General features: G+C 43.7%; 1 protein-coding gene across 4 annotated transcripts in view; it reads right to left on the reverse strand.

Moving 5' to 3' along the window:
- Positions 1-762: 762 nt before the first annotated feature.
- SPATS2 (spermatogenesis associated serine rich 2) overlaps positions 763-17458 on the reverse strand; it is a 63273-nt gene continuing 46577 nt past the window's right edge. For 3 of the 4 annotated variants that reach the window (XM_032209208.1, XM_032209207.1, XM_032209206.1), the window contains 5 exons: positions 13884-13942; positions 6463-6572; positions 4934-5036; positions 3862-4064; positions 763-3370 (listed from right to left, as the gene is read on the reverse strand). In XM_032209208.1, the coding sequence (XP_032065099.1) occupies positions 3053-3370; positions 3862-4064; positions 4934-5036; positions 6463-6572; positions 13884-13942 (793 nt within the window). In that variant the 3' untranslated portion in view covers positions 763-3052. Of the gene's footprint in view, positions 3371-3861; positions 4065-4933; positions 5037-6462; positions 10642-13883; positions 13943-17458 lie in introns of those variants that run through there. The other variant, XM_032209209.1, reaches the window with a different exon arrangement.

The raw sequence follows: 17458 nt of genomic DNA on the forward strand, positions 1-17458 counted from the left end.
GACCATGTTCATGCAGATACTACTTACATTATTTTATTGAGGAAAGAAATGTCTACATCACCCTGCCACAAACTGTATTTATCTTAGAAGGCTGAGCTAGTGTTTTGAACCTCATTTTCAGACTAAAACTCGCTTAAGGAAACATCTGTTTTGAAACTTAAGACAGTGAAGTCGTAAACATATTGAGAAGCATTAGGGTTTCCTGCTCTTGACCGTTTGTAAAGTGTTTTTTTTAGCACCAAGTTCACTCAGAAATTGTAAATCTGAGGACAGAATGTTGGAATATGAACCCAAATCTCTTACTAGCTATGTTCAAATGACGACGTATAGAAGCTATTCTAGCTATGATTTTATGTAAACTCAATTGAACCTTTCAGTTAGTTTATATTTGGTACAAACCCAGACAACCAGTTATATAAATCAGGGGTAAGCATATTGTGCAAAGATGAATTCCTTTGTTAGTTTCTAGACTTTGGTTCTGTGCAAGATGAACCACGTGAAATTACAGTATTCTTAAGATCATCATTTAAATTTATGTACAACAATCATTTGTAGAATTTTATATGACATATAATCAAGATCTTTATTCTGGAGAAAGACTGGATCCATACTAGGCTCCCACAGGTTTCATAATGTCCCCAGTAGGCCCTAAATCTGCCTACTGTCCCTCAAGGGCATCATTGCTGTTTGGTTAGCAAAGCCACCATACGGCCTTGAGGCTGTAGTTGCATTATAGCGTCATTTTCACATTAAATTACCATGCCAGTGAAGAAAATGCCTTTATTGATATATTGAGAAGATAAATTGCATCATTGTGAATAATATTACATATCAATAAGGTACTTCAGTTATCCAAATTAGTCCATATATATTATTCCAGCAAACCTAAACAAACGTATCAGGTAGATTGGTTATTATCATGTTTAGGATGTATAAAAGGCTTGAGAAAAGCTTTCGGCCACACAACAACCATACTGACTCCCATAATGAATTTACAATTTATCCTCATATGCCTCGTCTTAGCCACATGATGGCCTTTTTGCTAGCTGAAATTTCAAAAGGAAAAGACCTTTAAGGGCTTGATGCAACAGCCAGCAAAGACATTACAATCTATTCAGGCATACACATAGCATTGGGAGAGGGGAAATACTTTAAAATGTTAAATGGGGCAGTAAGGGCTTTCTTGTTCTTGGTAGTTATCACCTGAGGTAGTAACACATACAACCATTACTGCAATTGTTTCTGAAATCTTATTGTACTTCTCCAATTTTCCTTTTCAAACCAATTTTGTCATTTTTAAGGCTGGTTGAAAAGCTTCCTAATTTAAAGCTCAACTCTATAACTGTAGTTCTGTACGCAGGGGTTCCTAATTTATACCTGAACAACCTTGAGCTGCATATGGCTGCAAAATAGAAAGAGGAGTAGGACTCTCACTTGTTTTCCTACTGCCCAGGCTTTGGTCATGTAAGTTTTTCTTTGCCAGACATCGAGTCTTCTGGATGATCGCTTAGATGCTTTGACTATTCAGTTCCATAACTTATTAGCAGGCTTGAGAAACTGCACTAACCTGAATACTCCTAATATTTGCTTTTAACCATTTATTACTGCCTATCATCTAGGACCAATCACAGTAAACATTCTAATCATTCTCTATGATCTAGTATTTTGGTACTCCACCCTTATTTAATATAAATAGTGTGCTAAGAATCTGATCCAAACTTCACTTCTGCAATAAACTGATTGATTGGTCTCAAGCAAATCACCACTTTCAGTTATCTGCAATGTGGATGGTAACATACAGCATGACTGTGAAACGACCAGATTCTTTGAAGTTTCTTAAATATTCTATCATCCTACACAAAATATCTTGAGATTCATTATTTTTCCAAAGACTGATTTTTCTTCCTCCTTTTTCATTTACTCTGCGAGTCCAAGCCTGAAGTCAAATTGAACATTCTAAATTACCTATTATTATTATGATCACTAAAGGTCTTATCATTTTTTCTTACTTCATTTATCAGCTGTAGCAGCAAACTAGATACCCAAACTAACATACTCAAAATAGTCCAGACATTTTTTTGTTCTTTGAAATTAAACTAATCCTAAATTAATCTAAACCATATCTCTAGGAAATCCATTTAATATGAACTCTTTTTAAAGAGAAGAAATAAGGGCACAAAGTAAAGGCTACCATCTTTTAAACATGTATGTTGCTTTTATTTATACAAGGATAGAGACTGTAGCATTTTTTGCTTTTACTTGCGATCATTTATGCTTAGCATTACTAATAAATTGCTAGAAATTTAGTTTAGAATCAGATAACGGGATTTTGGCCGGGAAGTGAAAAAAATGAAACCTCCCATCCCACACCAAACATTAAAACTAGGGAATACCTAAATTTATACATGACAAATAGAAAGAATGTTAATTCTCTCAGGAAGAATGGAAATTGCTCAACCACTGCTGGAAGAGATATTCCCCAGTATTCCCAAGTGTAGACTTTAGGATAAGTTGCAAAAAAAGAACATAGCAATCTCTTACAGTTTTTCCCTTTCAAATTTCTCATCTTGAACCCACAATTCACAGCACCCTGTTTCATTGTCAGCATGAATAGCTTTTTGCTGTTAAAAATAAGGCCTGGCTAGTGGTATTCTGGGAGGAATAGGGATCAGAAAATTTTGGTGTAGAATTATTAGAAGACATTCCCACCCACCACCCACCCCACTTTTAGGATATAGACCCGACAATATTTTAAACTGGCCCTAATGTTAAGAGGAACCATTGGACGTAAGGAGGGGCATCAGTAAGGTGTGCGAAGGCCACTCCTGAACAGCAAGTATATGTCTTCCCATTAAAATCTGACCCATTATACACTGCAGGAAGCAAGGACAAGAAAAATGCTAAGAAGCTGCTTTCCCAGAATGGAATGATTGGGAAAAAGAGGCGGCACAGGGATAGCAAAGTGTAAATTTCCTTTCTCGTTAATATCTCTAGCTAAGTGTGTCCCAGAATCTTGTTCTCCAATTTTGGAAAGTGGCAGAGTTTGCGGTCCTCAGGAATTGGATGCCTCGTATTGGCTTGATCTAGGTTTCCTTTGTGGCAGAGCCTTGACTTCTGGGCTGAGTGGGATCAAATGTGTCTGTAGGGGCGGGGCTGGTGGGCCTGGGTCAGGCCCAGGTCCAGTTCCATTGATTCCGGTAGGGCAAGTCTGGTTGAAGCTGTTTGCATTTCCAGAGGGTGGTCGGGACTTATAGTTGGACTGGTACCAAGACCCATTTCTATAGCGATTTGAATTGAGATGTGATGAGCCATTTTGGCGTTGTCCTTGGGACCGGTAACCTTGACCGGACCTTCTATTTCCTTGGAAACCCTGGAACAGAAAGAAGGGGGGAATCAGTGAGATCAGTACCAATATTATGAACAAAGGCAAATAAACCTGTCCCAGGATAATGTTGCAAGATCCAATCTGGGTCAGTCGCTGGGACCAGAGCTTTACACCTCTGAGCTTTTGGACTCGTGCTGCAGCCCATCCCCAGGGACCTTCTCTCTCCTGGAATATATCTACTACACAAGAAGACGCAATGGCCTAGAATGTTTCATTTGAATGCTGTCAATCCAGTCTTTAAAAATGGGAAGCTATTTTAAATTTGGTGCATGCCCTACCAGAGTTGAATTTTCATTCCAAGTGTTGGCTTAAGACAAGCAAAGGTGAGATTAAAGGTGTGGTATGGCAACCTACTACATGTGAGAATGTGGGCCTTCACTTTCCACTTCTAAGTGAAAAACGCTACAGTAAAGAGGACCCAATCCTGGGCAATCTCCAGGCCACTCTCATCTACAGAAACAACATTAAATCATTACCTCACGGTGGGGTTGAGATGGACGGCTTGTTGCATTTGTGGAGGTTTCTATAGGGGATGATTGTTTCTTATTGGCCATTATGAGGCTAGGAGAAGAGGTAGAGGCACACACTGTGGTAGTGGACTCATCCGGACTGCTCACTGCCATGGAGGTCATGGAGCTGCATCGTGATCTGGTTGAATAACTGTTCTTTGGATGTGAAACTGAAACAAGAATGACAAAAACGTTATTTCACACTTTTTGTTTTATAATGTAAACCTGAATTTACCTCTCATCCCATCAGCAACCAGTGATTATATATTTTCCAAATTCTTACACAATCAAATTGCAATAAAAAGAAAAACTGCTTCCAGTCTGTTCCTATAGTGTTCCTGTAGTTGCCATTGCCACCACTTTACAAATACTCCTCAGATATTGTGAGCTAACTGAGGGGGGAGCCATATGCCTGCTGAAAAATACCTTGAGATATAGAAATACCAAAAATACTGGAAGAGGCAAGGTACAATCCATTGAGAAGCTGACAATCTTAACAGACCTAAAGATAAAGTAAAATTGCAGGGGGAAAAAACAGAACTAGTAAGCAGAGAGGAAAAGCCTGCAAATGGACTTTTGTGAAAGTGAATGGATTTCACTTTACTAGCACTGCAAGAGGGACAGTTGAACATTTCTTCATTTTTTTCTTAAAATCTACAGGACTGGGCTATGTCAAAGGGAGATTCCCAAACCCCTGTTGCACGCTTATTAATTTGAAATATTTATAGTGCTCTCCACGCCTGAAGGATATATAATATATAAATTTATAATAGACATAGAATAAGCAGGATAAAGTAAAAAGTGTATGTAAATGACTCAGTTCTGGAACTGTAATAATATGAAGACTAACATAAGGGACCTCGATCATCTTCCTTTCCTGAGCTGATAAAATTTTGAGACCTTTTCAGTTGAAAGCCACAGAAAAGCATATTTTCAGAATTTTAGAAATGCTTTTACCAGTCACATATGTTCAGTTTACTTCAGCTTTATCCCATCATTGCTGTGTTTTTGTGTGGGTACCCAGGATGTACAAGCTCACCTTGTCCAAAGGATTCAATGCTTTTCTTTAGTGCATCCAGGTCACAAGTGAAGCGAGCCACCCTTCCCAGATCTTCATCATATTTGCGCTCACTAACAAAATGCTGCAGAGAAGAAAAACATAGGCATGTGAGCACAAAGCACATTCATGTTTTGGGGCAGAAACTGTCAATGTGGGTTGCTGGTATCAACCGAGGCACAAACTACATGCGCTTCTCTCTGCTTCTATATAATTGCAGAAAAAGAAACAATTGGGTTTATTTTGCAAGACGACCCCATTAGAAAATAATGAACTGTTTAAAGATGGAACTGCTGATAGAACAGCAAGTACCAGAGTGAATTTTTCCATGCAGTGAGATTTTTGTGGGAATTTGAATGTAACTTCTGACCTCTAGTGGTAGGCAAGGGAAGCATTTGTCAGCGTTGCTGGTTAGATCAACTTTTTGCAGTCACAATCAAATTATTCTTCAGCTTTATGGAGGTTAATAAATGTGAAAAAGTTTCAGGCAAAGTCTTCAACTTGATTTTCAAGTTGTTCTTTTCAATTTTTTTTAAAAATAATGATTTTGTTTTTCAGTCAAGCTTAAGGAAATGTTGTTCCCAGGTCTGGTACTGAAAATGCCTGTTTCAAATGCTAAAGACTAAGACCGACTCCTCCTAAGTATGTTTTTGGCTGTTCAATGTAGCCCTTCTGCCTAAGAGGAATATAAGGAAATGTAATTATTGTATTTTTTGGTTTATAATACGCACTCCCCCTCTCCAAAAATGGATGGAAATGTCTGTGCGTCTTATAGAGCAAATGTTGCCGAAATCCCTCCCACTCACCAGTCCCCACCCTTCAGCCTCTGCCTCCTTGTAGCAAACAGCAAACAGCCTGATCAGCTTCAGCACAGCCTGATTCAGCACAAGCAGCTGATTGGCAGTTGGATCGGCCTCCTGTTCCAGGCTGAAGAGATCACCACCGCACATTGCTGGCTGCGTGCCCCATTTTCGGCCTCTGTGAGTCCTGTTTTTGGCCTCCACACATCTTGTTTTTGGCCTGTTCCAGGCTGCGGGATTTGCCGCCACCTATCGCAGCCAAACAATGGTGGCGGCAATCCCCGCCACCTGAAACGGGCCAAAAATGGGACACATGGAGGCCGAAAATGGGATGCGCGGCAGCAGCAATAGGTGACGATGATCCCTGCAGTCTGGAACAGCTGATCGGCGGTATTTTGAGAGGCCTATCCAGCTGCCAATCAGCTGCTCGTGCTAAATCAGGCTGTTCTGAAGCTGACCAGGCTGTTTACTGTTTGCTGCAAGGAGGTAAATTGCTGGGGGACAGAGGCAGGTTTTTTTTTTCTTGTTTTTCTCCCCAAAAGCTAGGTACGTCTTATAGTGCGAAAAATACGGTACATCAACAGAAGCTGTGAAAATGTAATTTCTCTGTGCATGTTGTGGCCATACTTTTGATGGGATCTCTGCCCCAACTGCCCAATCTGTGTACATTAGAAAAAGGTGCATATAGCCAAAAGCAGCCTGGAGATTCACCTTTATATCAGCTCTAAGTTCTACCAATTGCTCTTCTGACATTCGGACTGCTACGTCAGTTAGTTTCTTCAGGGCCTCTGCCTTCTTTTGGCGGCTGCTTAGGATTTCCACTATAATGTAAAACAGAACCCCAAAAAGACAATCATGTTTATAATAAATACAATAATTAACCAATTAAAGCAGAAAACAATGTCTAAGTTGCTGCAATTCTAATTCCTGCCTGCCCTTATTCTCCCCTTTCCCTGATATTTTAGTTTATCCTTCGAAGGTCAGTTCCAGCTCTGCAATACATCTGAAAAATGCTTGAGGCCTTGGAAAATGCCTAAGATGACTGGAGTTAAATGTCAGGGGGCAATTACCTAGGCAACAGGGTGAGAATTCTTAAGTTCCTTAAATTGTTAGATACTTATGTAGCTCAAACTCAAAAAAATCTGTGAATAAAGTCTTTTTGCTTTCTTTTTCTCTCTCCCCCCTTTAATTATTTTTTTTTAAAGTCAAACCGGTTGTTTGCTTGATTGCAATGGGTGGGCCAGGGTGAAGTTTATAACTCTTTTCTCCTGTATTCTTTTCCCAATGAAACATGTTATATCAAAGCAGTTATTTTGTCTTGTGAGAAGAAAACCATGCAGATGCGAAATAAAGCCCCGGGGAACTAAAACAGAAACAACTCCAGTTTTTCTACTGAGAGAGATAATGGGAATTGCTTCGTTTAAAACACAGGTAGCCACAAGTTTATTTAGATATGAAGATTATAGGATCACAAATATTGATTCAAGTCTCAAATCAGACAATTGGGCACATTTTTATTCTTCCACTTTTTAGCATATTTGGACTCTAGAAGTTTCGTACCAGTTGGAATGGTCACAGAGAATGAGACAGTGATAGTTTTCATTCAGGATAAGTAAATCAGCGTATAAATGCACAACATAGCAGCACTCTGTTTAACACTGTGTTTGTAAGGAGAAAGAACGTTGGTCCTTACCTGAACATTCGTTTTAAGTAGAATTGAGAGAGGGGTTACGCGTGGGATATCATCTAAGCCTGATTGGTCCAGAGACTGAGGGAAATTTCTTTAATGCTCCACCTTTCCCCATTGGTTCCCAGTTTCCTCGATGTCGTATGAAGAACCTGCAAAAGACCGCCTCAACCCTCCACCTGTCTAGCTACCTAAGGTTTAACTAGGGAGGGATGTAACCCCTCCCTCAATTCTACTTAAAACGAATGTTCAGGTAAGGACCAACGTTCTTTTACCAGTAGAATTGAGGGAGGGGTTACGCATGGGACATACCCAAGCTCAGTCCCAGGGAGGGAATTAAGCCTCAGGGGGAGGGGCGGTTGCCACCTGCTGGAGGACCCTGGGCCCAAAGGATGCATCCGCAGATGCGAAAGAATCTAAATAATAGTGTCTGATAAAGGTGGTTGGGGATGACCAAGTGGCCGCTCGACAAATGTCCTCGAACGGGGCCCTAGTGGCCCAAGCCACTGTGGTAGTAGCGCTGTGTGTAGAGTGGGCCGTGATCCCAGAGGGAGGAGTCTTGCCAGAGGACTCATAGGTGGAGGATAGCCTGGTGTAACCACCTACCAACTGTAGCCAATGATACTGAGCCCCAGGGAGGCAGGCTGAAATGAGATGAAAAGGGCCTCAGACCTGCGAAAGGTTGCTGTGCGCCTAAGATAAATAAGCAGGACACGGTGTACATCTAATCAGTGCCAAAGATGCTCCCACTCATGAGAGGGGACAGGGTAAAAGTTGGGAAGGATGACCTCCTGCGTCTGGTGGAAGGGGAATTGATCTTTGGGAGGAAGGTTGGGTCCAGGTGTAGGACCACTCTATCTTGATGAAACTGATAAAGATCGTCTTTGGATGACAGGGCCCCTAACTCCGAAATTACGGCAACTAAGAACGCCACCTTCAATGATAGGAACCTGAGGTGGACCATCCACAATGGTTCAAATGGAACCCCTGCAGAGCCCTTAATACTAAGGGAAGGTCCCACATGGGAAATCTATGTACAGGGGGAGAGGGGGCTGAAGATTTGCAGCTCCCTTCAGGAATCTTTTGATTAGTGGGAGATGGGAGGGGGGGGAGGTAGTCCCCAGGAAGGACCGAGGACAGGGCCACCACCTGGCATTGTATGGTATTATGGGATAGCCCCCCATCCAAGCCCTTCTGCAAGAAATCGAGGGCCTGAGCCACCGAAGCCTCAGTTGGGCAAATATCCAGGGAAATACACCACAATGAAAGTGGATCATGTGGAATTGTATATTTATGTGGTGACGGTCGCCTGGAGGCCTTGATGGTTGCTATGATCTGAGGGGATAGGTTTGCATTCTTCAGGAGGCATCGCTCAAGTGCCAGGCAGTCAAGTGGAGCCACTGGGGACCCCCTGACACAAGGCAACCTCCTTCCGAGGAATCCTCCAGGGAGGGGAGATGGACAGTTGGACAAGGTCCACACACCAAGGCCGTCTGGGCCAATAAGGAGCTATCAGGATGATGGACGCCCTCTCCACCACTACCTTCCTCAGGGTCCCTGGGATGAGGGGAAGAGGGGGAAAGGCATAAAGGAGGCCTGGCAGCCATCTGCTCCTGAGGGCGTCTACCCTTTCCTCATTCCAGGCCAGGGAGCGTGAGAAAAATCTCGGGAGCTGTGCGTTGGCCGGGGTTACAAATTAGTCCACCAGAGGTGTGCCGAATTGTTGGCAGATCTTGTGGAACAGTTCACGCTGGAGCTACCATTCGCTGTGGTCAATTATCGCACGGCTCAGCCAGTCGGCCTGGTGATTGGCCGTATCCGAAATGTGCTCCGAGACCACCAACGCTAAATGTCTCTCTGCCCAGGAACTGAGGCGTAGGGCTTCCAGCCACAGACTCAGTGAGTGAGTGCCCTCCTGATGGTTCACATGTGCTTTTGTTGCTACATTGTCCATCAAGAGGAGCACGTGGCGGCCAGCGATCAAGTCCCTGAAATGCCGGAGGGCCAGACGGGCTGTCTTTAGTTCCAACCAGTTTATATTGTGGCGCTGGTCTGAAATCGACCATTGACCCTGCGCCAGTCTGGATCCCATCAGGGTCCCCCAGCTGAATAGACTCGTGTCTGTTGTGATTGTCACCCGGTCCGGCTCCCAAAACTCAGACCTGCGATGCAAGGCCAGGGACAGCCACCACCCAGGGACAAATGAACTTCTGGTGTGAGGTGGATGGACTTCAACGAGTTGCTCAATCGTTTGCGTTGGTATGGAATGAGAGTCCATTGAAGAGTCCTTGAATGCAGCCGCGCGCAGGGCACTATCCTTATGCACGACACCATCTTGCCTAGGAGACAGGCCAAGGTCAGTATGGAAACGGACCGACTTGTGTGTACCTGCCGAACCAGAGACTGGAGGCTGGAGAGACGGTCTGACGATAGGCAGACGAGGCCCGCCCGGGAGTCTATAACTGTCCCTAAGTGAAGAATTCATGTCATGGGAGATAAATGGCTCTTGGGGAAGTTGACGGAAAACCCTAGAGATTGAAGAGTTGGATGGTCAGCTGAAGGTCAAGGACCATCTGCGTCTGTGATTGGGCCTGAATGAGCATGTCGTCTAGGTAGCATTGGAGTCTCACCGGGATGGACCTGAGGTGAGCTGCCAATGCCGCCAGGACCTTCGTGAAAGTGCGATGGGCTAAGGCTAGGCTGAATGGAAGGGCACGATACTGGTAGTGAAACCAGTTGTGGGAAAATCTGAGATACCTGCGATGGGAGCGCAGAATTGGAATGTGGAGGTAGGACTCCGTTAAGTTCACTGATGCCAGATAGTTGCCCCGCCTGACCCCTTGGAGGATTGACTTGAGGGAAGACATTTTGAATCACCTGTAGACCAGGTAGCGATTGAGTCATTTGAAGTCCAGGATCGCCCTCCATCCCCCCAAGCTCTTCGGGACAACAAACAGGTTGGAGTAAGCCCATTCTGTGTTCCGCCCCTGGAACCGTCTCCACCACCAGAATGTCCAGCAGATGTTGAATGGCTAGTGACATGAGGCAGCGGCAAACCGGATCCTGAGACGGGGGAAAGATCCTAAAGAACATTGGGGGCAGGGAGAGAAACTCTAGGGGTAGGCCGTACCTGACGGTTGACCTGACCCAGGCGTCCGATGTTATCTGGTCCCACTGATCCGCAAAGTGTTCCAAATGGCCACCTATGGAGAGACATGGATTGGAGTCATTCCCCCTTGTGAAAAGGGTGCTCTCCCCAACAAAAGGGCCACCTGGACTGGCCCTCGTATCTGTTTCTGTCTTGATAGAATGGTCGTTGAGTCTGTCTATCTGACCTATAAGGGACAAACCTATGGTGATGGTAGTCAGTCTCGGGTGCTTTGTAGAAAGGTCTATGATAGTGGGATAGAGTGTCTGGTTTTTTGGTGTTAGTAGGCAAGACCTTTTTCTTGTCTTTATTCTTTATGAGAATAGGTTCTAGACACTCGCCAAAGAGATTTGGCCCAAGTACAGGGCCGCTGCCAAGTTCCATTTGGCTCGGTTATCCCTCTGCCAACTGTGTAGCCAGAGAAGACGCCTGGAAGTCACTGAGGTGGACAAGGCTCGGGATGCATAAATAGAGTCCAGAGTGGCATCCACAGAAAACTGCATGGCAGTGATAATTTTTGTGAGGTCTTGTAAGAGGCGTTCGTCCTGCACTAGGATGCGGTCCTGTAGTTGATGGAGCCACATGACCACAGTGCAGTTGAAATAAGAGGCTGCCATGGCAAATCTAATCGCCCAGGCGGAAGCAGTGAAGTTCTTACGCAGAATAAGTTCCACGCGCTTATCCTCTGAATTTCAACTTGTCAGCTGCATCTCCCGACACTACTGTGGAGTTCGTGGCTAGAGCAGCCCACTGGTGCATCTACAGTTGGTAGCTGCAAAGCCTGGGAGAAAGCCTGCTCCATGTTGTAGAAGCGGCGATCGTTGCTCCCAGGGTTGGGAAGTATGGAGGGGCGAGCCCATTGATTTTTTACCACCTCTAAAAACAGAGGAGGAGCTGGGACCTCCTCCGTATTGGTGGCAGTATTGGAAAACATGGCTAAATTTGGATCTCTAGGCTGGGAAACTGCCGGCTCTCCTGTGCCTATCTTGGTGGTCCTTCTTGCCTTATGCAACAGTGTTTTAAATATAGGTGGAGGAAAAGGCCTGGGAAGGCCAGAGAGTTCGAAAGCACGGTGTCTTCGTCCTCCGAAAACCCCATGTCCTGCTGGGCGTCCACCCCTAAGATGGAGCTTTTGCTCACCACAGGAGAAGCTGGTCTGGAACTCTCCTGACCGCGGGCAGCTGTGGTATGTCTGGGCCTGGAGCGTGGCCTGTCCTCTGCCTGAGGCAGGAAAGCCTGTTGCAATGCCCTTTGAAATGGCCAATGAAATAAGCCGTTTGATGCTTTCAGGAAGGAGTTCTAGGTCATCGAGCTCCTCCTCAGCAGGCCCTGTGAGGGAAGCCTTAGGGACAAGGATAGAAACAAGAAAAAAGTCCCGAGAAGAACCTTCTAGTGGATCGCCCATTTCCTCTCTAACTGCTCTTGGGTAGTCAGGAGGAGAGGGGGAAATCGCCTGTCTGGGCTGCCTGTGTGACCTAGGAGGAGAGACCGACTGAGGAGAAGTAGGCCAAATAGGTGACCTGGATCTGCTTGGAGAGTTGGGCCTAATTGGCTGGGCCTGTCTCTCCACTGGCAATCCTCTTTTCTAACGCTCTCTGCCTCCTGAGTTCGTCCCTGACTGTAACTCTGGAGGGACGCTGGGTGGCAGAAGGCTTGGAGGCTGCCACTCTTGTTCTGGGCCTGTTCACCTCCCCTTCCCGGGCCTGCTATAGGGACTCCCCAGGGATCTGCGCCATTTCGGGCCTAGAATTGCCCATCGCACTCATGTGGCCTTTTGTGGTGAACAGCTGTGACCGGCCAAGACTCCTGGCAAAGCTGCAGTCTTGCGGGATCTGCTGGGGCTGTGGGCAGTACTGTTCTGCCTGCTGGCCTCGATCTGTGGCCATGTTGCAGGCCCGAACCTTAAAATGGCCGTCTCCACGTGCGTGCCACAAAATAGCCACCGGAGGCTCCTGCATGTAGCCTGGGGAAGCCAGTGCGGCTGCGGCTCGTCGGGCGTTCTGCCGGCTCGCTCTTCACGCCGCAGCTTGACTTCGAAACCATGGCTCCATACTAGAGGCTCGGCTCATCTGCAAAAAGCCGAGTGGCTGGTGCAAAAAGCGGTGATTCGGCTCCCACGCTGCAGCTCGGCTCTTTCTCTTCAGGCGCGGCTTGTTTTGATGAATTCTGGCGGCGCCGCTTCTAAGGCTCACCAATCTTTACAGCCATCCTGCAGAGCTGCAATGATGAAGTCTGTCACACCCGCTGGCCCGGGGTCCAGACAGAGCTCTCCATGGACCACTGGCAGGAGAGAAGCCCCAAGGGATCTCCCACTCCGAAATGAGCAGGAGACCTGGTCTCGGTGGGCAGCAGCTCGAGCAATTTGAAATTTAGAATATTCAATTAACCAAATGAAATCAATTAGCAACAATCAATACGCATGAATATTTCCTCTAGGGAACCAAAAAGCCAGCATTTGGACCAAAGACTGAGAGGAACCTGGGAACCAATGGGGAAAGGTGGAGCATTAAAGAAATTTCCCTCAGTCTCTGGACCAATCAGGCTTAGATGATATCCCACACGTAATCCCTCCCTCAATTCTACTGGTAAAAATCGTATTCTGGTGTAGTGGCAACTGGGATTAACTATGGCACTATACTTGGAAAATAAATACAGGTGATCCTTGACTTACAACCACAATTGAGACCAAAATTTCCATTGCTAAGCAAGAAGTGAATTGCGCTCCATTTTACTTTTTTTTTTTTTTTTTGCCACAATTGTTAAGCGAATTACTGAAGTTGTTGTGTGAATCATGCGAATCTGGCTTCCCCCATTTGGCTTTGCTTCATTAAACGTTCGCAAAAGGTGACCAGCTGGGAAAGTTACAAAAGGTGATCACATGACCACAGGACAATGTAGTGTCAAAAATACATGCCAGTTGCCAAGCACCTGAATTCTGATCATGTGACTCTGGGGATGCTGCAACAGTTGTAAGTGTGAAAAGTAGTCATAAGTCACTTTTTTTAGTGCCACTGTAACTTTGAACAGTCATTAATTGAATGCTTTTAAGTCAAAAGTAAAACCAGATCTTACCCATGTATCTATAATTACAAGATATTTGAAACATGAACCTATACAACTAGATGTGATATAAAAAATAGCCAATTTGCATGCATATAGTATGAGTTTACATATCTGGAAACAGATATGGAAGTCCTTCTTTGTATTTTGTCTTGGTTTGCTTATTTCAAACATCTGGTGGTCTTGTACTGGTTTAAGTACAAAGATATTAACATCGTTGTGCTTTACAAAACTTACTTGCTTCTGCCTTTACTTTGTCCATTTCACCAAGTAGGGCTACTTCTCGATCCATGAGACTAAAGGAAGAAAAAGAAAGAAAGAAAGGAAATAAAGATTAAAATTCTTATATTTATAGTCTATAACTCTCAGAAATCATCTCAATGATCAATCAGGCCATTAGATTGGGACAAATCTCTGCCTCCCTGATGGAAACAGTACCTTGCTATACATTAAGCTTTCAAACACTGAATTGATAAATATCATTATCATAGGAATAAGTCAACTTTTTTTCTGAGACTTAAAGCATCTTTTTTTTTTAGGTTAACCAACTGAAATTCTACATGGTTTATCACTGTTTTGGTTCCAAAAATTGTAACTATCTTGATGTTTTAAGCTTTCATTTCCAAAGCTATTTACAGTTTGCTGTTCTACTTTCAATTCCCATGTAGCAATCACTGTGTCCTATTAAAGTGTTCAACTGCCTATAATTCTCATATTTCAAATGGTCATCTGTAAATTTGCCTATACAAGGTTTGTACTTGCAAGCACCCAATTTGAAACATACCAGAACTATTATTTGCAGGAAATTGAGGCTCATTATAACTTGTCCCCTACAACAGGGATCCCCAACCTGTGGGCCATGGCTCACTACTGGGCCGTGCACTAATCACCACTGGCCACATGAGTGGCTGGCCAATGGTCAAGTCTCTGTGCATGTGCATAGCCCCACCTACACAAGTCCACTCGCCCTTGCCTTGCCGTGGATGCTCGCCGTGTCACAGATGATCGCGGCCCCACTTGTGTTGGCATCGCTGCAAATGCTATGGGCTTGCATAGATGTGCGTGCCCCTCCCACAAAATCAGCCCCTTTGCCCCCTCCACCCGCTCCAAGCCACCACCCAGAAAGGTTGGGGAACTCTGCCCTGCAAGTAGTAACTGTTGTTTTTCTTCTCAAATTAGCAACTGCTAGTAATACCTGGAACTGATAAAGCAAATTAAGTACCAGATATGGGGGTGGGGACCAGTGCTCATTTTGTGAGCAGAGATAATCCCCCGTTTAAAAACAAATTCTGTTCCCAAGATATTCTTTTAAGTTAAATTTGTATGTAAGCCAAAACAGCATTATAATACTGTATAAACAGTATTGTGTAATTAACTTGAATCGTTGTGTATTTAATTTGAATCATTGTGTATTTAACTCAGATTTTGCTAGAACAGGTTCTAGACTGAACTCTGGGTTGTTCTTTTAACCTGAGGGCTTGCTGTACACTGGTGACCGCTTGAAGAACCAGTGTTTCAGGTTAACCATTACTCTGTTCTTTCTCGCTCTGATTTCCTCTGGGTTAGCGCCAAAGAGCCATTCAGACAAAATTGTTGATTGAGAATAAAGACTGATGGTACTAGTACCAGGTCTATACAATACAAGAATCAGTAGGCCCGTATGTAGCTGAAGTGGAATGGTCCAGTATAGACTGGGCCCCTTTGCCAGCTCACAGCATATCAAAATAGCAATGTTTTGAATGACACAGGTACCGCTTTCTGAATCTGTTAAGAGTAGTGGAGAATATACTGTTCCTTATGAAGGGCTTCTATCCTCTAGCATATGCCAAAGAGGAAGAAAGATTTGGAAAGAAATAGGAAGAATAAATTCTTGGTTGAAATGCAAGAGAACAGGCTTTTGAAGCATCAGTTTATTCCTATGGAATGCCAGGAATCTGTTTATCGTGAGCAAAGCTCATTCGTACGCCATGCTATAATACCTGTGAGGGTGGGGGAGGCGTAATAAATGCAGGATAATATAATTGCACAGTGATTATTTATGGGCATCATTAGAACCTCTAAAAGTCTCTGAAAAGACATTCCCCTCAGGAGTCTTGGCAGAGGTTGGCATGGCTACCAAGAGCTGTTCGCCATACAGCTGCTTCTCTGATCTTCACTACCGCCCTCAATAACAAGGAACAAGGAAATAAATAAAACATTATTTGTTGACATTTTATCTTTATCCACTACATCTCTTATCTTCTTTTTTGTAGCTGTTTGTTCTGTCCCTTTAAATATTTTAATACAAATAACACCCCTTGCCCCCAAAATATAGCAATCTTAGGGAATCTGAAAAAGCTCAGAGGCTTCCTAAGGGGGTCATGCATCTGAGAAAGAGATAAAGGAATGGATATTTCATTTTAATTCAAAATGTCTGAGGGGCTGAGGATAATTCAGAGTAGTTATCTATCACACCATACCACTAAATCATGCAGAAATGGGTGATATCAAATTCTGAATATCTGCATGAATAGGTTCCAGTTTAGATGCATCCAGATGAACAACTGATAAAGGATAACATATAATCACTGAAAGCTTGCATCTCAGAGGTTGAACAATCCCAGCAATGGTTCAGAGGTTGTGATAATAAAGGCCATGGATGATGATGCAATTCTAAATCCTAACCACCCATACATATGTTCCAACTTCTATTCAGGGCAAAAGCCAAGAAAAGCCAATAAAATCATTGCAGTGAGGAGAATGAAGACAGGATAGATATCAGTCTTTATTATTATTAAAGTAGCTACAAAGTAGAGTTCTACCACTTGCCTTTATGAATGAAGTCCTCACTTAATTGGGAGTGGCAACTCCATTGTGATGTGGTTGTAAAGTGCAAACTCATATACCATACAACAGCAGTTGTAGTTGGTTCCCATCATTAAGTAAATCCCATGTAGTCATTAAACAGAACATCATGTGACTGCCATTTGCGATTTCCTGCTGGCTTCTCCACTGGGATTTGCTTGTGAAAAGCCAGTGGGGAAGGTCACAAATTATGACCATGGAATACTGCAACAATCATAAATAAATGCTGGTTGCTAAGTGCCCAAATTGCGATCACATAACCTCCGGGAGGGTGCAACAGTTATAACTACAAAGACTGCTTGTAAGTCTCCTGGTTCAGTGCCATTGTAACTCTGAATGGTCACTGAATGAGCTGCAATACCTGTACAGGAGAACCAGAGAATTTGTGTTTGAAAGCAATCCTGATGGCAAGGCTGATTAAATCTCAATCAATGGATTTATTTCTCAGACCAATACTAGGTAAATGTAGCCTGAAGGAGTGAACTGCTTATGTACCTTGTATTTCTTTTATTATGCCTTCAATATCAAGTGTGGTCTGCCTGCTTATTGTTTGTGCTTTAACCCAAAATCATTCTAGTGTTCAAGGCAATCACAAAATCTGATCAGAAAATTTAGAGGATTAATTAGGCTGCATTTGTGATGTGCGCCCAGAGACAGATGATTTGTCCTTCAATTGGAACTTCCCCAAAATTCAGAAATTTTAGACTGAACTTATATATTTAAAAGTTTGAGCATCTTGAGCAGGGTTATCCAAAACCTGAACATCTTCATTCCTGGCAATAACTTCAGGACTTTACTGAACATTCATTTCTTTTGGGAAGTGGCAAAGAGAGTTTCCCATCAGGTAAATGTTTTATTGCCATACTTTCTCAATTACAAAATAGCATCTAGAGTGCAGGGAGCCCATGAAAGCTCTATTGTGGATGAACAACCCCAACCCTAACATGAAAATAAAAATATAAAACAAA

This window comes from Thamnophis elegans, chromosome 2, assembly GCF_009769535.1.
Source record: "Thamnophis elegans isolate rThaEle1 chromosome 2, rThaEle1.pri, whole genome shotgun sequence".
NCBI lineage: Eukaryota > Metazoa > Chordata > Lepidosauria > Squamata > Colubridae > Thamnophis > Thamnophis elegans.